Source organism: Abramis brama, assembly GCF_963993115.1.
Source record: "Abramis brama genome assembly, chromosome: 5".
Lineage (NCBI taxonomy): Eukaryota > Metazoa > Chordata > Actinopteri > Cypriniformes > Leuciscidae > Abramis > Abramis brama.
The window spans coordinates 5,413,014-5,437,244 of NC_139967.1; the positions used below are offsets into that span (position 1 = coordinate 5,413,014).

Sequence of the window (24,231 nt, forward strand, 5' to 3'; positions counted from 1 at the left end):
AATGTGAATGGTGCTTGCCTGTACTAAACACACTGCTATGATGCTAGGGTGCATTTATTTGTATTAAAAATACAGTAATATTGCAAAATATTATTACTGTTTATTCTGTCTATTGTAATATATGTTCAAATGTAATTTATTCCTGCGATTAAAGCTGAATTTTCAGGCACATGATCCTTCAGAAATCATTCTAATACATTCTGATTTGCTGCTCAAGAAACATTTCTTATTATTATCAATGTTCAAAACAGCTGTGCGGCTTCATATTTTTGTGGAAACTGTGATGCATTTTTTCAGGACTCTTTGATGAATAGAAAAAAAGATTGCAAAATATTTTGTAAGAATGTCTTTGCTGTGACTTTTGATCAATTTAATATGTCTTTGTTGAATAAAAGTTTTTTTTTAAATACTTGTTTATATAAATATAAATACATATTTAAATATATTTATTTTCAGTTAAAGAGTGCTAATCTCACAATCAAAAAGTGCTTCTGTACACACAGGCATCGAGAAAGCTAGTCATTTCTAGATTGTCTTTCTTTCTTTTATCTCTCTCCTCAAAGCGAGAAAATAGGTTTGTGGGTCGTGGGGATGGGTGGTTTTATGGTATATTACGCACAGAGGTAGAAATGTGTCATTTAGATGTATTGTTTATACCACAGAAGACAAATTTGGACGGCTATGAGTGGACAAAACAGCTTTACATTATGTACACATGAGCATATCAAAGAAAGATGAAAGGCACATTTTGACGCACTAATATATTATAGAGTTCAACTGATGTGCGAACATGTAAGGATCGCATAACCTCAAACGTGACTCATTCAATCAAAATCTAGTGTTAGAACTATCTATTTTACAGTATATTTTACTATTTTGTTTTGTTATATATTGTGATATGTGACCCTGGATCACAAAACCAGTCACAAGTCGCACGGGTATATTTGTGACAATACATTATGTGGGTCAAAATTATCCATTTTTCTTTTATGCCAAAAATCATTAGGATATTGAGTAAAGATCATGTTCCATGAAGATATTTTGTAAATTTCCCACAGTAAATATATAAAATATTTATTTTTGTGAGTGAATGCAGCACAATCGCGAACATAAATGAACAACTTTAAAGGAGATTTTCTCAATGTTTCGATTTTTCTGCACCCTCAGATTCCAGATTTACAAATAGTTGTGTCTCGACCAAATATTATCCTATCCTAACAAACCATACATCAATGGGGAGCTTATTTATTCAGCTTTCAGTCGATGTATAAATCTCAATTTCCAAAAAATGACCCATGTGACTGGTTTTGTGGTCCAGGGTCACATATGAATAATCATCTTTTCATTTACTTTTAAACCAAGAGAAAATAATAAAATAAGGTTTATTAGTATCCAGGAATAGATATTACCACATGGTTATATTATATAAACCACTTTTTCCACACACAAAAAAAACTGATAGACTGCTACCGTCATAAAAAAATTACTCACACCATGATATAAGATTTGGGTCATACCGCCCACCCGTAGTGGGTGGATTGCAGAGAGTATTTGCCTTTTGGACAATGGAAAAATGACTGACTTTTATGAGTGTGTGTGGTGTTTTTATTCGGCTGGTTGCCAAATCTTTTCAGAGAGACAGTAAAATACCTGACAGCCATTAATCATAAAGCGCTCCTGGGATTTAAATGGCTCAATTTCCTCTTGATCTATATCTCTTTTCAGCAAGGGATAATATCAGCCCTGCAGACACCAGTGATCTCTCCGTCACTCGCTTACACACACACACACACCTGGGTCAATGGGAGGTGTGTGTGATCGTATATTACCTGAGGAATGTGCCGTGATAACATTATTTCCTGTATGATAAATCACTCAGTTGAACCTGAAGCCTTTATAGACTCACTAAACTCCAGATTGGAGATTCTCAAATGCTTTAAATCTGTAGCTTTATCAAAAAGAGCTACTGGGGCCTGCAGAACAACGGCTGATCCCGAAGGAGAGAATATCACAAATGAGATCTCATTACTATATCTCTCAATCGTTTCTCATAGACTATGAGATTAGAGAGAGCAAACAGAACACCATGGAACGACATGAGGTTGAGTAAATAAATTCAATAAACTTGACATTCTCCAGCAGTTTATAATTTACAGGCTAAGGATTTTTAAGAATATTTTTAGTATATTAAGAATATACTTAAAATTACTACTATGATTCATTGTTTTCTCGATGCATCGATTACAAATCCTGCCGATGCATTATGTATTATGCATTATCTTGAAACGTGGATTTTTGAATCGTGACTTTAGACGGTGCACTCATATTACTATGAATAGGAGAAAGTGCAACGCGAAATATGGCGGAATAGGCCCCGCCTTCTAAATAAAAGAGCCAATTGCCAATTGATTGATTTGATTGACAGGATATCTGACCAATCATAATCCGCCATCAGCCATTTTGTTCGACAAAGCAGTCAGGAGAGTTAATAGATTAACGTTGGAGGATTTGAACTTGAAAAACGGAGTGTACTGACGTCTTTCCACGGTCAACTGCTAACAACTGCTGTTAGAAGCTCCGCTTGCTATAGAAACAGACGCACGCTTATGACTGCACATGCGCATTGGCAAGTCCAGCATGAAAAACGAAAAAAAAAATTGTCATGATTTGAGCATTTAGAATCAAAATTTACGAGACATGTCATCAGACTTAATTGATGATTTCAAATATTCAATTTAATCATAAGCTTGGTGAATGGCTTTGGAGAATTTGATGTTTCCCCATTCAAAGAGATAGGAGCTGCACTTGCATGACTGAAATAGCTGCCTGAGAGGCGTTTCAAAGATGGCCGCCGAGTGAAATGACTTGACTTAAAGGGTTTTTGGCGTAGTGCAACAATCTGCACACCTTCACAACTTACACTCAAAGACACCTGCACCTCTTTAACACCTTTAATAATTAAGGAAAAAAAATAATCGCCCATCCCCTACTATGAAGGAACTTAAAAAATACAGAATCAAACTGAATCAAATCTCATTGTGAATCAAATCATCATGAATTTGCAAAAAACATTCCTGTCAAATCGAAAACCTATGAATTTAGAATCAACTCGATTCCCCTAATTACTACCACATAAATTATTTTATGTTTGAGCTTGGCACAACTAGAAAAAATGATATTAGTTATAAAAATGTCCATGGCATTTTAAGATTTTATTAATTTTCATGACTTTTCCAGATCTGTAAATCACACTATAAAAAATAATAAAATAAAACCCTTACATAAATAAATATAAAATATATATCCAGGTTTTATAAGACCATGGGAGTCCAGGTTCTTTAAAGAAAAAGAAAGATTTTTTTTTTTAGCTGTTTTTACTTATTTTAAAGCTTTTGTCTAATTTAAAATCAATTCACCTTGAGGCCCCCTTGCTGCCTGGTTAAGAATCACTGAGCTAATCCATGCCAATATTTTTCAAATTGCTAACATTGAAACTGTAACTTTACACCTCGTGATTCATAATCCACCTGAAGAATCAATACTCCTCACCTTTCCAATATAAGGACGCTCCATAACCAGCCTGCTGTCAATCAGAATGCAGATCACCTGTGAAGAGAAAACACACAATCAAATACGCCCAAACGCCAAACTTTCCCTACATACTACACGAATATACATATGTATGAACACTAGCACATAATCCTCCAATAAATATTGAACTTCTGGGCCTGACACTTCCCTTGAGTCAAATGATGCAATCAATATGACATAAACATGAATGTGTGTGAGTTAATGTGAGCAGTAGTGTCAGGGCGAGGTTGAGACTAATGAAATTTAAACAGAGACTCCTTTTGAGTCTCTCACACACACACACACATATACACAACCACACTTACATACACACACAGCACGTCTGCGTTACATTCCGCTAGTCATATTATCATGCTGAACCCAAAGGAACTAAAAATCGAAAAAATTCTAAATGACACCCAAACACGGTGTCTACACTGCAAGAATGCTAGTTTTGTTGACTTGGCACACTAGCAGTTTAGACAGTGAGCTTTTTTTAATTTGGCAGTCTCTTTGACAGATCGCTTTGTTGATTCAAACTGAAGCATTTAAGATATGACGCCTTTGCACACTTGCACTTCAGACAGCTTTGTGGTGTTGTTATTGTTAACTAAAACTAAAATAATTTTTCGGTGAAATATAAAAGGGAAATCAAATCAAATATAAATATTATATGAAAAACTGCCTTGGCAACTAACTTTTAAGGTTTAAAAATAAAACTGAAATAAAATAAATTAGAGATATACAAACCCCAAAACTAAAATAAATATGAGTAACGTTAGTTTTTAGTAGTTTGGTCGACTTTGCACACTTTGCTGACTAACGCAAGCATTCTACTGTTGTTTTACTTACTATCTATAGGAGCTTTCGCACTTGAGGAACCTTTTCATAGTTCCTAGCACTATTGGCTGAAGTTCCCAGATTTTGGTGTGTTCGCACCGCGAACCGAAACTAGGAATGATTTTAGCTCCTACTTCAGAGGGTCTAATGGTGCGTTCAAGTCCTCCTGGGAAGTTCGTACTTACAAGTAGTGGTCGGCCGATATATCGCCAAGGCCGATATATCGGCCGATATTTGGCATTTTTGAAATATCGGCATCGGCCGATAAGTTTTTCTGATAGGCCGATGTGTTGGAAGCGGGACTTTTATTTTGACAGGCGGCGCTGAGAACACCAGCGCCAGAACAGAACGGCAACAGCAGCTCCTCAGATCAAACAGCGCTCACTCATATTCTCCGTCTTCATTAATTTACGATCTCTGTCAGTCATATCTAATACTTTGTTAGACAGAACTGGTAAACAAAGAAAGTAAATGGTATGCGAAGTAAGTAAAGTAAAGCGTTTGCTTTTATATTATTTGTAACAGAAAAGGCAAACAATCAGGCTAAAATACTTTCTCATTTGCCGTCAACATTCAGCAAATGTGCATCTACGTCATTTAAACAAATCTCTGAATATCTAATAAACATTTAATTTCACAAACCTTGCAGATTTAATCGAATCCAACTGTGATAGCCTATCTTGTGAAGTGTGCATTACTGTCTGCGAGTGACGGTCGGCCCGTGCGAAGTGAGTGAATGCGAACAGAAGATCAGCTTCACAGGAGACGCGATCAAAAAACTTTAAATCCTTCATTTTAAAATATGCTGATATATAACCAGTTGCCAACTGTGTCATATTCATATCGTTTTCACTGTGCTGTATGTAAAATTAGCGTTACCTTGTCTTTATTTGAAAAAATATGATTACCAGCACGAAATTACCAGATTGCTGAGTGCCCTGTTACAGTGTTTACTTTCTTTTTATTCACATATTCATATATTTCTAAACAATTACTTTGTGAAAAATACTGTAATAGGATTGCAGATTCAAGAAGTTGCCATCTAAAGTATAAAAGCATGTTTATTTTAAAGATTTGTTTTCTAATTTATTTCTAATTTATTAAATATTGATTAAAATAAATATACATAAAAATATCGGCTTTATATCGGCCATCGGCCCTGCTCTCTAAGATATCGGCATCGGCATCGGCCATCAAAAAACCAATATCGGTCGACCACTACTTACGAGGTGGGAAGTCGATGTGCGTTCAAGTCACTTTCGTCGGAGTATGGCGGTGTAATTTCTCTTAATTAATTACACAAAAATAGAGCAAGTTTCTTAAACTCTCGTTCTAGAAAATGAAGAACAAAGAAATGTGAATCAGGTGTACTTTGTTTTTTATGTTTTTAATTAATTTATGAAGCCACTGCCAACTTTATTGTTACATATTACATTGTTATATTATAATGCCATCATATTCTGTGCGGGCAATTAGCTTACTTCGATGTAAATAGAAAAGCCTGATAATATCACTGCTAAATACTGCTAAGTATTGTGGTTTTCCGCCATGTTTCTCACTGACACGTCCCCAACTCGTAAAGATCGGGGCTTAAAGAAAATCCAGAGCTCCCCACTCGTATTTACGACATTGTGGTGGCGTTCATGTGCGCTCAACTCGTAAATACAATCTTTACGAGATGACTTGAACGCACCATAAGCCAGGACTAGGAACTATCCGTGACGTTAGTGTTTGCTGATTGGCCGAATGTACACGAAACACCAGCACCCGCCATTTAAAAAAAAGCTGTGGAAACACACAGATTACAGCCTATATATTTACTCCAGAAACTAACTCTACGAACATGGAAACCTGTGATAGATGGACCTCTTAACCTGGAGAGAATCCAACACAACTTTGAGTGGACCAAGCCAAACATGATTATGTAGTCAGCAACACTTTTTTTATATACTGTCTACTTTCTATGTATAACAGTTCTATCTAATAACGTATTAGACAGGACTGTTGGACAGATCGTAAACTAATGAACACGGAGAATGCGAGCACTGTGTGCTCAGGCTCTGGCGTTCTCGGCGCCGTCAAAATAAAAGTCACAACAACAAGTGCGGCTTACGTCACTTCAGAGTTCCTACTGGCCGTGCAAATAGACCTTATTCACAGCAGCGCCATCTTTGATTTTTAATGGGAATGAAAGCGAGGCTGTGAGGGACAGACATGCTTCTCTTCAATGGGCAGTACTGTTACAGTGAGGAAAATAAGTATTTGAACACCCTGCTATTTTGCAAGTTCTCCCACTTAGAAATCATGGAGGGGTCTGAAATTGTCATCGTAGGTGCATGTCCACTGTGAGAGACATACTCTAAAAAAAAAATCCAGAAATCACAATATATGATTTTTTTAACTATTTATTTGTATGATACAGCTGCAAATAAGTATTTGAACACCTGAGAAAATCAATGTTAATATTTGGTACAGTAGCCTTTGTTTGCAATTACAGAGGTCAAACGTTTCCTGTAGTTTTTCACCAGGTTTGCACACACTGCAGGAGGGATTTTGGCCCACTCCTCCACACAGATCTTCTCTAGATCAGTCAGGTTTCTGGGCTGTCGCTGAGAAACACGGAGTTTGAGCTCCCTCCAAAGATTCTCTATTGGGTTTAGGTCTGGAGACTGGCTAGGCCACGCCAGAACCTTGATATGCTTCTTACAGAGCCACTCCTTGGTTATCCTGGCTGTGTGCTTCGGGTCATTGTCATGTTGGAAGACCCAGCCTCGACCCATCTTCAATGCTCTAACTGAGGGAAGGAGGTTGTTCCCCAAAATCTCGCAATACATGGCCCCGGTCATCCTCTCCTTAATACAGTGCAGTCGCCCTGTCCCATGTGCAGAAAAACACCCCCAAAGCATGATGCTACCACCCCCATGCTTCACAGTAGGGATGGTGTTCTTGGGATGGTACTCATCATTCTTCTTCCTCCAAACACGTTTAGTGGAATTATGACCAAAAAGTTCTATTTTGGTCTCATCTGACCACATGACTTTCTCCCATGACTCCTCTGGATCATCCAAATGGTCATTGGCAAACTTAAGACGGGCCTTGACATGTGCTGGTTTAAGCAGGGGAACCTTCCGTGCCATGCATGATTTCAAACCATGACGTCTTAGTGTATTACCAACATTAACCTTGGAAACGGTGGTCCCAGCTCTTTTCAGGTCATTGACCAGCTCCTCCCGTGTAGTTCTGGGCTGATTTCTCACCTTTCTTAGGATCATTGAGACCCCACGAGGTGAGATCTTGCATGGAGCCCCAGTTCGAGGGAGATTGACAGTCATGCTTAGCTCCATTTTCTAATGATTGCTCCAACAGTGGACCTTTTTTCACCAAGCTGCTTGGCAATTTCCCCGTAGCCCTTTCCAGCCTTGTGGAGGTGTACAATTTTGTCTCTAGTGTCTTTGGACAGCTCTTTGGTCTTGGCCATGTTAGTAGTTGGATTCTTACTGATTGTATGGGGTGGACAGGTGTCTTTATGCAGCTAACGACCTCAAACAGGTGCATCTAATTTTGGATAATAAATGGAGTGGAGGTGGACATTTTAAAGGCAGACTAACAGGTCTTTGAGGGTCAGAATTCTAGCTGATAGACAGGTGTTCAAATACTTATTTGCAGCTGTATCATACAAATAAATAGTTAAAAAATCATATATTGTGATTTCTGGATTTTTTTTTTTAGATTATGTCTCTCACAGTGGACATGCACCTACGATGACAATTTCAGACCCCTCCATGATTTCTAAGTGGGAGAACTTGCAAAATAGCAGGGTGTTCAAATACTTATTTTCCTCACTGTATTTAATGTGTTTTTGGATTGTTCTGCTCTTGAAACACTGGAAAAAATATCTTTCCAAGAAATTTCAGTTGACAAAAAACTCCCGACAATATAAGCTGTGGAAAATTGTAAGTAATCTTGGAGCTTTATACAGCTTTTTACAGCGGATGCCATTGGAAACAAGGCAAGACTATCCCTCACAGCCTCACTTTCATACCTGTTGTGGCGCTGCTCTGAATAAGGTCTATGCAACCAGGAAAACGTTTCTAGGGGAACCATTAGTTCTCGGGGAACCACCCTGGTGGCTCATTCCTAGAACTACCCGGAGCGAAAGCCCCTTATGCTTATGCTTTAGACAGTAATATAAACGACCTTGACGATTATCATTTAAAGTCAGCAAGAAATGGACGTATTTTAAATATTTCCAAGTGAACACTCGACAACACTTTTAAAATAATCCAGTGTTTTTAGTCTTTTTCGCGGATCCGTGTGAACGGGGATCAGTAGATGGCGATGTCACTTTGTAAAGAAACTACCCGCCTATAGACTGAACATATAATACACGTCACCGCTTTCACAAAAAAAAAAAAAAAATGTTAGTTTACAGAGACAATTTCAAAAACCTGGTTTTTGAATGCCGGTTCTTTGAAACCGGTTTCAAATGCCGGTGTCATGTAAATAAACTACTAAAACACAAAGTTTCTGTTTTTAGTTGAAAAGTGTAAACGGCCAATTAAACTTAATTGAAAATCAGAAATGTTGATTTGGCAACTAAGTGAAATAAATAGGCTTAAGTTGAAGTATAAAAATGTAATTTATTGAAGCTATATAGATTTTTTTTTAAACTAATAAAAATAAGAAAAGCACAAACTACAATGAATATGAAAACTGAAAATATAAAAATAAAAGCTAATTAAAAAATGTGAATAAATAGTATAATAGTATAAAATAAAAGAATACTGTTTATCGAACTTATAATTTTTTGACTGGATTGTGAAAAGTGAGAGATGTATAGGCATGGAGGCAGATCTGAATGCAACTGCATCGTGCCCTTGAATACGTCACAGATGTCTAGAGTCGTATCACAGGAAGAGCAAGTTATGATACTTTGATTAAAAATTACAATGTCAAAAAACATAAAAAAATATAAATATCTGCACCACTGAATCATTCACAATATGACCAGTAACATGCATTAAGAAAATAATCAGGGTCACTTTTGAATTCAGTTTGACTTTTCTAGTTTTTGTCAAATTTGTGCGCTTGCACTGTAGATGGGGTGTGCTGCTACTCACACATTCCATCTTTCTCTCTCATACACACACTCACATCTGCTGTTCGACTCTGGCTGGTCGTTGAGTCTTTCCTGCCTAGTCCCATGACGAAAGGTGGGGGGTGAGGTAAGAATTGGATGCTTTATGCCATATGGTCACACACTCTCCAACGTGAACTCCACATAACACACTGACACACAGCTGGACCTGATTAGTGCCTCTGTGTGTGTGTGTGTGTGTGTGTGTGTGTGTGTGTGTGTGTGTGTGTGTGTGTGTGTGTGTGTGTGTGTGTGTGTGTGTGTGTGTGTGTGTGTGTGTGTGTGTGTGTGTGTGTGTGTGTGTGTGTGTGTGTGTGTGTGTGTGTGTGTGTGTGTGTGTGTAAGCTCACATAGTTTCAGGTCTCTGTTCATCCGTGACATTGGATCTACAGTCATATATCAGTGAACTTGTTTTGATATCACACACTTGTTTTGATACTGTTCTAAAATGCATTTTCATAATCAAAATAAAGCTTAAAATAAAATATAAATATTAGACGAACAACTTAAAAGAAAAATTAAAAATGTTGCAACTAACCGAAATAAGTGTGAGATAAAGTACTAAAATGACTAATACTGAAAAAAATAAAGAGAAAGATAGAGAAATATATAGAGAGAGAGAAATCTAGATATAATATAAAAATATATAAATATAAATGACAAAACAAAAGCACATAACATAATAAAACAAAGTAAAAAAAAGCAGATAAAGAATATTAATAAATAATTAATAAATAAAAAAAATATATAGATAATACTAAAACAAAACTTTAATAAACACAAGAACACGTCTTAAGTAAATTCCCCTCTGAAAACACGCCTGAAAAGAACGATTAATAGTCTAGTATGTAATTAATAAATCATGATCACATCCCTCGAACCAATACACCTCCAGTGTTTCCTATTAATTACATAGACTGTGGCAGCCCGCCATAGTAATCTGTGCCGCCAGTTTCATAATGACCCGGAAATATTTAAAAACTTCTCTTGATAACATAAAAAGTCTCTAACGTTGTTTTGTGCCATTGCTTTGGCAAAGTATCTGTCAAAATCGAAAGTGCGCTATGGTTTTGCGCCCTTACCAAATTGCAAAAAACTGCGATTTAATTAAACAAGTATATAGTCTGCTTGTGATGTGAGAATGATACATCATCAATATCGGGCCAAAACCTTGTGTCTCTATATTTTGTCATTTTTGTTTAATAAAATGAATGCTATTGGTCATCCTTTACGTCTGTATGTGGGTTTTACAAATATTTAACCAATAAAAAACATTTAAAAGAGGTTATGACTAAACATTGTTCATCCATTGGCTCCTCAAACTGTCAGTCAAACCTCATTACTCCACCCAGTTTGGAGATCTCGGCTTGTTTGCAATCCAAGGGTAAATAAAGAACCGATGTTTGAGTAAAGCGTTTTCTTTACTCAAGAAACACAATGTACACAAAGGCTAATGTTTTTTATGTATTTAAAGAGCAGAGAATATTAAGCCCTATTCGGACGGGATTAACTTTACAAGGGTAGATGGAGTAATGTAAATTTACCACAGAACGTCTGTAATATTAATGGCCAATTCGCACGGGATAAGATATCTCAGTAAAACTAGCAGAAGTGGGAGAGTAACTCGATTTGCGCATCGCCGTCACCCTCCTGTCATCATGTGTGTATTACTTTGCTTCCTGATATCACGTTTGCAAACACATAACCTATATATATAAAACAGTTAGGTCTGGTCGAATGATGTATTAAGTAACTTCAGATTGGATTGTGTTGGTAACAGACACTTACCTAACGCTAAAAGATGTTTCGTGCCTCTAACAAGTGCTTTCGATCTTCTTTCTGATCTGAATGGTGTGTGGAAAACACTTGAGTTTTGCCACAGACTCGTCCCAGCGTCTAGAACGCAACTGAATGCTTTTTCAAGCGACTCCATACTTGAAAACCCACGGAAAACTACTTTTAATCACGAAATGACGAAATATTTACAGAGGGTCTATTCAGATCTAATCTAATGCGGATCTAAAATCTCAGTAATCATTATGGGACTAAAATCACAGAGAAGCTCTGGGGCCAAAGCACTTAAGACTCTGACTATCTTAAGTAGGACTACACTGCAATGCATTCTGGGTAAAATAAGACACTTTTCAAAAAAAAAAACATGGCGGATCGAGTAAGCACATTCAACCATAGACATCATATAGAGACTAGATGCCCTATTGGCCGCTGGGCACTGAGAAATGCGGCCGCCGTCTTAAACCGGTCATACTCCTAGTTTCGTTGCGTGGCAGCAGTTAAGATGCCAGAGCACTGTGGACCATTTTCCTGTTCTAATCGGCGGACCATCGCAAATAGTGCCCGGGGGATTACTTTTAACATTACCGTACTATTGGTTGTATTTTGTGAATAGAATATTACCAGATAATTGAGAAGGAGCAATGATCTTTGATATTACTGTACTGAAAACGTAGCTAGCTAACGTTAGCTAGGCTATGTTTACTGCACCAGCCGGTGTTCACCCAGCATGGAGAGGTGGGGTAAAGTAATAATTACTAGAGCCCGACCGATATATCGGCGGGCCGATATTATCGGCCGATATTAGGCATTTTCCAAACTATCGGTATCGGCATTTATAACGGCCGATAAATGAATATTAAAAAAATAAAATAAAAGCGGACGAAACACCCTGCAACCATGTTATGAGTGTTGGCGCTGCATAGTTTGTCCACCAGAGTGCACTCTACAAGGAAGACTGCTAACATCAATGAGCTTGGAAATCACAACAAACTTATTCTGCCTAAATAAAGTAATGATTACTGTATTTATAACTAGCATATCTGTAGTTCCAGTCCCTGCATTGTAAAACGTAAGTTAGGCACGCGAGGAGTGAATATTTAGACAGAGAGAAAAAGTATTAAACATAGCCTGTGCATAAAAGTTAGCTTTTCTTTTACACGTGTGTGAAATCCAAGTGTGCGTTACTGTAGGGGTAATTAACACATGGTTACCGAGTCGATCGTTCCCTGGGATGCGTTTTCATGAAAATCGAATGTAAAGAGTTATATCTCTAAAAACAGATGATCTTATAACGCTAGTATATGGGGCACAGAGTAAGTAAAAGTAAATCGCTAGTTAATACCACTAACAAGGCTCAAAATAGCCTCACACTAACACGGTAACATAATGAGGGTCCCTACATGCAAACCGAAGCATTGAGAACTTTGTAAGTGTACAGACAGTTTAATAAGAAGATACTTTATAAAGACAGTACATTACGCGTTTACAGGCATCATCTAGGAAAACAGACTCGACTAATCGAGTCACGAACGCCGTGCTAAGTGAGCTGGTCAATAGGAATTACGTTTGTGAAATCTAACGTAGCACGGCGTTCGTGGCCTAGGTGGCCGTTACAATGGATGTGCGCGGTGTTATAATGCGTTGCTATTGACGACCTTCATTATAAGGAAGGAAATGCCACAGAATAGAATCTTGCTTTAAAAAGTGCATAGAGCTGCTTGTTTTATTTGTTGTTTGTTGATTTTCAAATATAAAACTTGTTGAAATGTCTTCATTGTGATCATCAACTCTTTTTGAACACTTTCATCTCGTTTTAACAAAACTGTGATAATATTGATAATCGCGATAATTTTGGTCACTAAATTTTCATTTTCATACCGTCCCATCCCTAGTCCGAATAGAGCTTTAGTCTGCTATTTGCCGTCTAGTTGAAGCAAGTTTTAAATATCATGTGCATAGCGCTTCATCTATTGTATCATGAGTTATCAAAACTGTGCCGTGGCACAAAAAAAAGCTTGAGAAACACTGATGTAGTTTTATAAGCGCATCGCTGCTTTGTTTACGTAACCGCTAATTCTGCTGCTCCACAAGCGCCACCTACTGGCACAGACTGATTTTGAATATTCATATTTGACCCATATTTTTACGCAGCATACAAACAGTGTTGTAAATGTTATCGACAAGATACATTTCTACATAAATAATTGGCAGGGAGCTAAAAAAAAATGTCTATATGGGGTAGTAGCAGGGTCTACCATAATGCTGTAGCCTTTGGTTATCTTAAGGCGCCCCTGACTAGGCTCACAAAATCCTTTGCGAAACATATACTATATTCTAACATATTTCTTTAACATGTTTTACAAAGAAACAAACAGCAACTTATATGCAACACATTGAAATCAAGCTGTGTTAAACTGATGACATAGTGTGTGAACTGTGCTTGAGTCAACAATTGTTTCTTGTGTTCAAGAAAAAGATGGTTCATATAAGTCAAAACTCAAGATGTCTAATGGACACAAACAGTCCAAATCCCCTATTATCCCTAGAGAAAGTTGCTCCTGTTGGGATTACTCTCTAAGTGCTGAAAGAGTAGAGGCTATCAAGATAGTGTGAGTTAACTCCTTATCAGAGCAGTTAAAAGTTTCTGTCGCTGTATCATATTCCCACCAGACGTGTCCCGGACACCATATATCATGACAAAATCACCACTGCAAACCGATACAGTTTGTTAAAGGAATATTCTGGTTTCAGTACAAGTTAAGTTCAATCGACAGCATTTGTGGCATAATGTTGATTACCACCACACACAAAAAAATATATATATATCTCCTTTTCTTAAGAAAATTAAGCAAAAATATTGGTTAGAGTGAGGCACAATGGAAGTGAATGGGGAAGATCAGTCACCATGAAATCAAAATGGACAATTCTTGTTTTTAACGGACTATTGCTATGTTTATTGTAAATGATTTATCCATGCACATCATTATTTTTTTAATCTTGAATCAACATAACTTCTCTATGCATCTCTTCTGACGTGTTTCCTGTTATTACTGTAAAGCTGCTTTGAAACAATCTATACTTTAAAAAGCACTAGGCCTATATAAATAATGGTGACTTGACTTCAGTGGCGCGAGGGTGGGACAATAACCTCTTCCCAACAGTAAAAACCTGTCACTCACATGAGATGGCACCAGCAATAGCAAACCACAACGACCCACGATTCAATCCATTTCCAATGGACAAAATTAAGTCCCGCCCTACATTTTTTCTTGTCTGACAAGCCGTTTCACTCAGATATACATCATAGGGAAGAAAAAACAATCGCAACTTCCTTTAAAATGGTCACTGTTTCAATAGTAGTCACATGACACAAACAATATGCATGTTTGATGTTAATGTGAAAAAAATGGCAAATGAACTTACAGTAATATCTAATTTTACAACTTGACTGTGCAACACCATGAACCGTAACACGACTGTAAAAATGAAGCTTCAAATGATTGAAATAAAAATCACTAACTTTTTTTGAGAAAAGTTTTAAATTATAAAATAATACACTATTTTAACTTAAGTTAGAAGAACATCCCACTGTTTGTCTGACCAATGGAAGACATTTATGGGAAACGTGTTTGAAAACAGCCATTATTTTTATGTACTGACACAGAAATTGCAGCATTTTGTAATGTTAAAGTATAAAATGCAAACTATCATGAAATCAAACGCATCTGACAAGACAACAATCTTCAGTCTTACCTAATGAAAGAAGTATACTGTGGTGATACCATAGTACAATGACGTATCAGATGTTGATACCATGGTATTATGATTTACAACATGGCACTAAATATTTACCATATTCATCTGCCATAGTAATGGTACTCTGCGAGATGATACAAAGAATAACGTTACCCATAATAACCACGTCCAAAAAAACAACAACATATTAATGAATTGGTTTTACTGCATTTCAACATTACATGGATCATGTTGTTCAAAAAGAGAGTAATAGTGAAAAGTATTGGTTTCATATAAACATTTACTCCATATATAACAATTATGTATCATAGTAACTTTAGATTATCCTAAAATACCATAGTAACTGCAGATATATATAGCCTAAGTTAATAAGAGATCTCCTCTTAAGTATGTTCTCTTAGAAAGTATACAGTACATAACTTGTAGTATTAGCACCTACGTAGTAGGCTAGTAGTATTTCGGTGGAAATTTACCATGGTAAATGTTTGTATTAATGTAAAGTGCTACCCAAAAGCGCATCTTACGAATCGTCATCAGGACGCACCGATTTAACATTAGATTTCATGAAAATCAATCGCAGTTCTGTCAGATACATCTCGAGACCGATCCGATCACTTCCCCCGGTTCAAAAAGATATTGATTCCCTGGATTCTTACCCGCTCTGAAGAGAGAAAGTCCCCGTGAGTTCTAGTAAAACACACTGTCCGTGTGAAGAAGTGAATGATGAGTCAGTTCAACACAAATGTCTTCAACGTTCGTCAACATCAGCAGCTCGAGGCGCGCGTGCTCGCCTCACCACGGACACGCGCTGACAGACAAACTCACCTACTTAGTTAGGTGGGGTTGGTCAGATTATTTCAAACCCCCAAAAATGTACATACATTTCATGCATACATTTTTATTGTAGTTATTGTAATTTATTACCTTTTCCATTGTGATTTTTTGTTTGTTTGTTTGTTTGTTTGTTTTTGATTAAATTGCCTGTAATACATTAAATATGTTTTGGAAGACTGCTTTATTATTACTTAAGAATAACTATATATATATATATATGTACTTATATACTAAAAGTTTTAAGAATAATTTTGCTTGTCAAATAAGCATATCTCACTCATCAATATATTTTTTTGTTTGTTCATATCTTTAGATGAATTCAGCCACCTCATTCAGACCAGTGTGAAGTGAGAGGATGAGAAGAAAAGACAGAAAACTAGAGAAGTTGTTCTTTGTGGCCTTAGTGAATGTCTCATTCATGTGTGTAGCAGAGGTCACGACCCCTGAGCTCCTGTTCTGGTGTGAGTTACGAACATTACAGCCAAACCACTCACCTGAGAGAGAAATACAGACAGAGACACACAACAGCAGTTTAACACTCTATCCTGAGGAAAATGCTGTTGCCAGGGTGTTGCTATGCAGTTGTGGTGGTTTCTTGCCCAGAAGAGTCCACATTCAAGTCTCAATGATATTGTGATCAGATGTTATACTGTATATGGTTCAAATCTTCAGTGTAAATCTGTGGGATTTGTTGCCCGTTTGTCGGGTTGACCACAGTGAAGTAACAGCACCCTTTCTTCAATAAGACACATGATTCGAGAAATCATTCATGTCTGGAACACAAACACTGCAGTTTGAGTTCAAACTTTGAGGTTTATATTTAGTGTTATGACTAACTCCAAGCATGAGCAATAACAGTGATGCTGCCTTAGAAAGTTTCATTAAGATATACAGCATGGAAGAATTGACTCTAGTTTTGACATTTAAAAAGGATCCATTTCTAACATATGGGAGAAATGTGCCGAGTAGCTAAACAATAATCAATATCTATGAATCTGTATACCTCAAATTTACTGTATACCTCTTGTTCTGTTTATTTTCCCTTTTACAATACATATAAAGTTTTCTTGAAAATTCAATAATAAAAAGTTAAAATAAGTAACTAAACGTATAGTAAAAGTATAGTATATAATTAAAAAGTTTTTTAAAAAATGCAATTAATGTACAGTTCTCCATACACGTTTTGTTATACATTTTCTGCTCAAGTGATAATTAGGATAGTTACAAAATAAGAGTTAGAATAATAAATCGAGAAGATGGCAAAGTGTTGACATTTGATTTGTATTAAACTTGTATAAAAGCACACTGGAGTTTTAACAGTGTTACAAAAACAGAAATCATTAAAAGTGCAAATCTAATATAAAAACAAAACAAACAAAAAAACATAAAAACAAGCACATGATACAGTAAAAGCAAAGTTGCCCACTATCCCAGAGCTTGAAATAAATACATTTCCCTTTAATTCACTTTTCCAAATGCATATGATGTTCCTTCTTCTGTGAAACACAAAAGGAGCCGTTTAGAAGAGGCTGTCAAGCTCTGAAAATGACACAGAAAAGCACCATAAAATGAGTCCATATTCTGCCATAAACCCCTTATGTATTCCACAGAAGAAAGCAAGTGAACATGATGTTGATGTTGAGTAAATCATGACTGAATTTACGTTTCTGGCAGCATTATTCCTTTAAGAACAGAACAGCAGATCAATTCATGAGTTTTCATTTCATTATATGTTACTAAACATACTTATCTAACCTCTCAGATGACATCATCATATTTCGTTAAGTTCACAAGCATAAGCCTTTTCATAATATTTTGGCGATAGAGAGCTGCAGGAATGAGTCCTAAAACCCAACACAAGTTGGCAATTTGTACTTCCAGTTCCATAGTCTTGAAGCCAATGGGTTTTTAGAAAACAAGACAGCATCTTTGTTGATCCTGGAACAACATTCCAATCAACCAATCAGATTTGAGGGACAAGTTTAGAGTTTGTCAAGTTTAGGCTTACAACCAGGGTTAGGTGCTTCTACACCAGTGTTATTCACTATCATTTCCCTCTGATTTTAGGGAAAAGTTATTGGTAGGGTTAGGTTTAGGGCTAGGGATAGGGTTAGCACTAAACTTTCAGACAGGAATGTTGTTCCAAGAACATGTTTTACTTGGCAAAATCATGGTGACCGTAAACTCATCTACACACTAGTCGCTTTCATTGCCTCACTGTGTTTATAATCATGCTCTTGCAAACTATTCTCACTTTTCAACTTTCTAACTTGTAGATTTCAAATAAAGATTGAAAGAGTTGTTGGAAACTTATGGTGGTGACGTTTAAGTAATTCGCCCTTGGTGTAGTTTGTTTAGCTTTTGCTTCTGGATTTAGGTTTCAAAATTCATAAAATGTGTTAATTTTGGTCACAGAGCTTATTTTCTGCAATAATAAAAAAAAAAAAAGAAAAAAGAAAGCTGATAAAACAATACTGGCTTTTTGATGAAGGAGGGAACCAAAGTGATGCGAACTTCTGCGTTGGCCTACAGCCTATACAAAAATACAAGTAGTCAGTCAACTCAAATATCCAAGTTGTCATTTAGTGCAACTTCACAATTCAAGTTGACTAAACACAATTTTAAAGCAGCACGAACACTTACTTTTTTAAGTTTAAACAACCTTTTTAATTTAGTGTATTTTATTTATTAATGCACACTTTTCTGTGAAGTGAGAAGATTAAAAGAGAGAGTAAAGAAAAAGAAAAGATAAAGAAAAAACTTCCTCTGATAAAATAAGAGTTTCAAAAACCAACTTCAAACAGATCATTCTTCATTTCAAACCTCATCAGAACTGCTTTTACTTTGAGTATGTGTCATTTATATTGTTGTAAATATGTTTTCTTTAAATTTTTTTGCTTAAAGGCACACTGTGAAGGAATTGTGTTTTTGTCAAACAGCGACCCCTAGAGTCGCTATGGAATACTTGCACTGTTGTAAATACCCCTCCACCCCCCACCCTGTACACTGGTACCTGCATCGGGCAAGGAATAGGCACAGATAGACTCCGAAGACATGATTATTGCAATTTATCATAATAGTTTGCAAATTGTACTCGTTTACACTATATACAACCTCTACGTTAGGCTTATTTATGTCCTGATAATTATGTGAGATATTAAAAACTGTTCTCATGATAATCGCAAGAATCAACGTCAACAGCGTTGTCTGATATCCCTCAGGACTACGTGATAAATACACCTCACAACACCTGAGTTCAGCTGGCAAACTAGTTCGTGAGGCAAGCTAGGCAATAAAACATAACGCAAAAAACACGTAAGAGAAACGAGTGTTTGTTAGCAAGTCTGTTAACAGCTCTGATAATCGAAAGCTAGCTAGACATATGTGGAAATTATTGGACTGGTCTAATTATCAGCAATAAATGAATGAACAGCATATATATATATAAAAAAAAACATACTACAAGCAAGCGCAACAACATACAACATAGAATGCAAACAAGTTTACAAATAAGAGATTTATTTACTGACCACTTCATGGGTTTTCTCAGATCAGTTAGCTATCTGATTTATCAAAACAATTCCATTTACACCTGGTCACATAAATGTGTTTTTGCGAAACGGATTTAAATCCGATCTTCAATTCCCGCGCTGTATGCAGATTTAATGGAGTGCACGTCACCGAAAGCAACAGATATGAACTGCATTTTATTGATCATCAGCTAAAATTTCAAAATCAAAGACCGCAATAAGAGAGAGCAGTAACAGCTCTGGTAAGATCACTTCATTTCTTTACTTTTAATGATGATGATTGTGTGTTAAGCGTCTGCGACTTACTTTCACTTTGATTTGCGATAGTTTGCACGTTGTCTTGAATAGCCTATGCTCAGTTGCTCATCTGCGGTGATGCGTGTTCCAGTAGTGTCGTCATATCTGGCTATAACATATAGCCTATAACACGCTCTCACACGTTTTTATTTTTAGCATTTTTGAGAGGAGTACAATTTACATATGTGGTTTCAACAACCAGATGCATTTACACTTGTCCAGTTTCGTCTGGAATGCGTCACAGACCTCCTCCTGAAGTGGTTTGAGCGGTCGGATTCAAATCCGTCTTGAATGCGTTTCGGAGGACATTTACACCTGGTCTTTTCACGATCAGATAGCTATCCCATCTGAGAAAACGCATGAAGTGGCCAGGTGTAAACAGCCCTCATGACAAAAACATACGCACGAAAGCCGAAAACAAACGCTGGTTGGCCTCTCACGTCCAAATTTGACGAAGTGGTGGGGGAAGTGACGTATGCCGTAAAGCAGTCGAATTTTGTAGTTCTTTTTGTGCTCTGGTTACTACCCGAACCCCGAAGTTACATAGTGCCAGTAAAAGCGATACAGACCCCGTCAGGCTATGGCAGACGTGTCATTCAACCTATTGTAAGTCGATGTACCATCACAAGGGTCTTGGAAATATATTATGAAGGTTGAAAAGTTTCACAGTGTGCCTTTAAGCTTCAACAGTTATGTAGTGTTTTTATATTTTGAGAGTCTGAGCGTGTTTCTTGCAAAGCGGTTTGTTCTTTTTGGAGAAGAAGCTCTGGCCCTCCAGACTGATGCTGCAAACCTGAAGAGAACAACAGACACTCGTCACACAACACTCAATGAATACCCAAACACTCACAGACAAACCTGAACACACACGTACTGAGCACACGAAGCAGGTGTCGTGCCAGGTGCCGCCCAGGGCCTCTAGAAACTTGTCTCCTGCTTCTATTGGGAAATCACAGCCACGGCAACCCGTCCCAAACAGACTGTAGTAATCTGAAGACATAATTACAAAACAGTATCAACGAGACACTTTAAATATCAGCTTTGTCTCTGATGTTTCTTCTAAAATTCCTTAGTAGAAATTAAAATGGACATAAAAGAAACTGTTGTTGCCATAAAGTAAGAGCAATTAACAAGGATGCATTTAAAGTGTCAGTAAAAACTTTTAGAATGTTACAAAAGATTTCTATTTCAAATAAATGCTGTTCTTTTGAGCTTTCTATTCATCAAAAATTGTAAAAAACAGAAAAAACTGTATCACTGTTTTAACATTGACGATTATAAGAAATATTTCAAATCAGTATTTGAAATATCAAATCAGCATATTAGACTGATTTCTGAAGGATCATGTGTCACTGAAGACTGGAGTAAAGATGCTGAAAATTCAGCTTTGATCACAGGAATAAATTAAAGCAAGAATCTGACATGGAGCGGAGTGCCTAAAACACAGGAGTAAATAACAGTTTTCCATTTGAATCTATCTTAAAATGTAATTTTAGGTTGCAATAATATTTCGCATTATTCCAATTTTTTTAATCAAATAAATGCAGCCTTGGTGAGCATAAGAGACCTTGCACCCGGCGCAATGCAGCGCCAAGCTAGTTTCAGCCCGACGCAGTTATCATTTTCACGTTGTTAAATAGCAAATGCATTTGCCCCAATTTGTGCGCCCATGGGTCTGAAAACGAGGTGTGTTCTGGCTCATTGTTGGCGCGTTGCTATTTTGAGGCAACAGAAATAGACTGAGCCATTTCCCCGTAGCCCTTTCCAGCCTTGTGGAGGTGTACAATTTTGTCTCTAGTGTCTTTGGACAGCTCTTTGGTCTTGGCCATGTTAGTAGTTGGATTCTTACTGATTGTATGGGGTGGACAGGTGTCTTTATGCAGCTAACGACCTCAAACAGGTGCATCTAATTTAGGATAATAAATGGAGTGGAGGTGGACATTTTAAAGGCAGACTAACAGGTCTTTGAGGGTCAGAATTCTAGCTGATAGACAGGTGTTCAAATACTTATTTGCAGCTGTATCATACAAATAAATAGTTAAAAAATCATACATTGTGATTTCTGGATTTTTTCTCTCACAGTGGAAATGCACCTACGATGACAATTTCAGACCCCTCCATGATTTCTAAGTGGGAGAACTTGCAAAATAGCGGGGTGTTCAAATACTTATTTTCCTCACTGTATATATATATATAATTTTTTTTGATTGTTATTTAAAGAGTGCGTTAGTAATGTGCGCCTATAGGCGGGTCCACAACGCGCATACACTCTGCTTATTAAACACACAGGGATGCACAGCAGCACACAAACATACCAAATATTAAAATTAAAAGGATTACAATGTAAAAGATTATTATTGTGTACATAAAGATATGGTGGAATCCGGCTTGTCCCGTAGATGTTCTGCTTGCGCACTTTTACCTCGCGCACGAGCAGTTTGCACTCTGGAGACGTGTTCGGTCTTTCCACTATCAAATAGCGAATCTGCCATGGCGCGAGCGCAACTGGCATTTAAAGGGAATGGGAGATGAAACTCTGATTGGTTTAACGCACTTAATCCCAAAACACACCCATTACTCATTAAGAGAATAGGGACAACCCTTTTAGACCATGCGCCGGGAGCACCGACCATTTTTCCCATCGTTAAACTAGTAAAAGTGGATTCGGACTTGCGCCCTGCACTTTAGACCATGTGCTTAGATCGTTAAAATACTGCCCTAAATCATCTTATAGACTATAGACTCCAAACTTTTGATTGGTAAAGTAGCTCAGATCATTTGGTCTTGGCAGAAATGTTCCCACTGAAATCTCTGCAGACTATGAGATCTTTGCAAATATGAGGACAATTCAAGACCTTGTTATTATTCTTTTGAAAGCACAAGTCATTGCTGGAGTCTTTTTTAGGAGAAACATCTGAGAAGCTGGAGACTTCACAACTGTCTAAGAGAAATATTGCGATATTAAAAACACATAATTGTGTAGGATCTTCTTATTTTGCTATTATTTTGTAGCTGAAATCTTCTACATTGTGAGGAGCTGCCAACATTCCCCATGAGGAAAAAGGTAAAAAATAAAATAAATAAAAACATACTAAATATTGTCTTAATGTAAATGTATATGTCATGTAAACATAACATTAACCACATAACATGTACTAAATTAAAGCTGTGTATTACTGCCATATAGACATTACTTTGATACACTCATCTCTGGTGGATACACTCATCTCTTACTTCCTAAGATTGAAACAAGCAAATTTGAAACAAATGTTGCTGCTTTGAAACCATATGTACTGTAAAAAGCGCTATACAAATAAACTTGACTTGAACTGAACTGAATGCAGAAAGGTTTGTATGGGAGTTAGGTGGTCTAAAATACCATTATCTCAGTATTAAAAAGTAATAGAAGTCTATAGAAAGCAATAGACAAACAAACACCTCTCTCGCAGTATGGCTCTCCATCCTCGAGGTGAAAAGTATCGTTTCTTATCGGTTGCTGGCAGGACGCACAGAGGAAGCAATACACATGCCAGGTCTGCTTGAGTGCATTGATCACTTCCTGTTAAAACACATCATCATCATAGTTACACACCACACATACAGTATACTACCATTCAAAAGTTTTGGGTCAGTACGATTATTTTATGTTATTGAATAAAGTATCTTATGCTCACCAAGGCTTCATTAATTTGATTTAAAAATATAGAAAATAGAAATATTATGAAAAATTACTACCATTTAAAATAACGGTTTACATTTTAAAATGCAATTCATTCAATTATTTTCAGCATCATTACTCCACGTCTTCAGTGTCACATGATCTTTCAGAAATCATTCTAATATGCAAATTTGCTTCTCAACATTTCTTATTTTTATCAATGTTGAAAACAGTTGTGCTGCTTAATGATTCTTTGATGAATAGAAAGTCTGAAAGAACATCATTTATTTGAAATGCAAATCTTCTGATAAATGTGAAATCAATCAAACATCTTACTGACCCTAAACTTTTGAACGGTAGTGCACATGCGCATAAAATGAAGAAAAGAATGTTCAAACAGTCCTAAAAGACATATTAATGTCTCTCTGTGTGTGAATATATTTGTATAACCGAGCCAAAAGCTCAGGCGTTTGACAGGCAGTTGGAGATTGAGTATATTTCATGTTTATGAAACACACAGTCACGGACCCCCAGGATTTTGTGCTGGCAGCGTGAGCATGTCGGAGCGAAGAACTCTTCGTAGCAGTGTTGGCAGTAGACGGAGCCCTGTTCCTCCACAAACCCCAGCTCGCTCAGAGACACGCTGCAGTGAGCGCATGTGAACTCCTCCGGGTGCCAGGATTTACCCATCGCCATCAGGAACGGCCCCCTGAACCACACCATAAAACACACACTCACATCAAACAGCAATACACATTTGGGCTATTGCACATTGGGTGAATATTATGATGTGACATAGCCAAATTTTTGGTCCA

At 37.0% G+C, this 24,231-nt stretch overlaps 2 protein-coding genes across 3 annotated transcripts in view; both read right to left on the minus strand.

The window, feature by feature from the left end:
* Positions 1-15,914, minus strand: part of bmpr1ba (bone morphogenetic protein receptor, type IBa) — a 65,338-nt gene extending 49,424 nt beyond the window's left edge. Inside the window, exons 1-2 of one of the 2 annotated variants that reach the window (XM_084113380.1) lie at positions 15,754-15,914; positions 3,550-3,606 (exon numbers count right to left, since the gene is read on the minus strand). The gene's annotated coding sequence lies outside the window, so the exon portion shown is untranslated. The remainder of the gene's footprint in view (positions 1-3,549; positions 3,607-15,753) is intronic. The other variant, XM_084113379.1, reaches the window with a different exon arrangement.
* Positions 15,915-17,200: 1,286 nt separating this feature from the next.
* pdlim5a (PDZ and LIM domain 5a) overlaps positions 17,201-24,231 on the minus strand; it is a 61,393-nt gene continuing 54,362 nt past the window's right edge. Inside the window, exons 10-13 of the mRNA XM_084114559.1 lie at positions 23,945-24,125; positions 23,197-23,317; positions 20,633-20,748; positions 17,201-20,551 (exon numbers count right to left, since the gene is read on the minus strand). Of these exons, the coding sequence (XP_083970685.1) occupies positions 20,462-20,551; positions 20,633-20,748; positions 23,197-23,317; positions 23,945-24,125 (508 nt within the window). The 3' untranslated portion in view covers positions 17,201-20,461. The remainder of the gene's footprint in view (positions 20,552-20,632; positions 20,749-23,196; positions 23,318-23,944; positions 24,126-24,231) is intronic.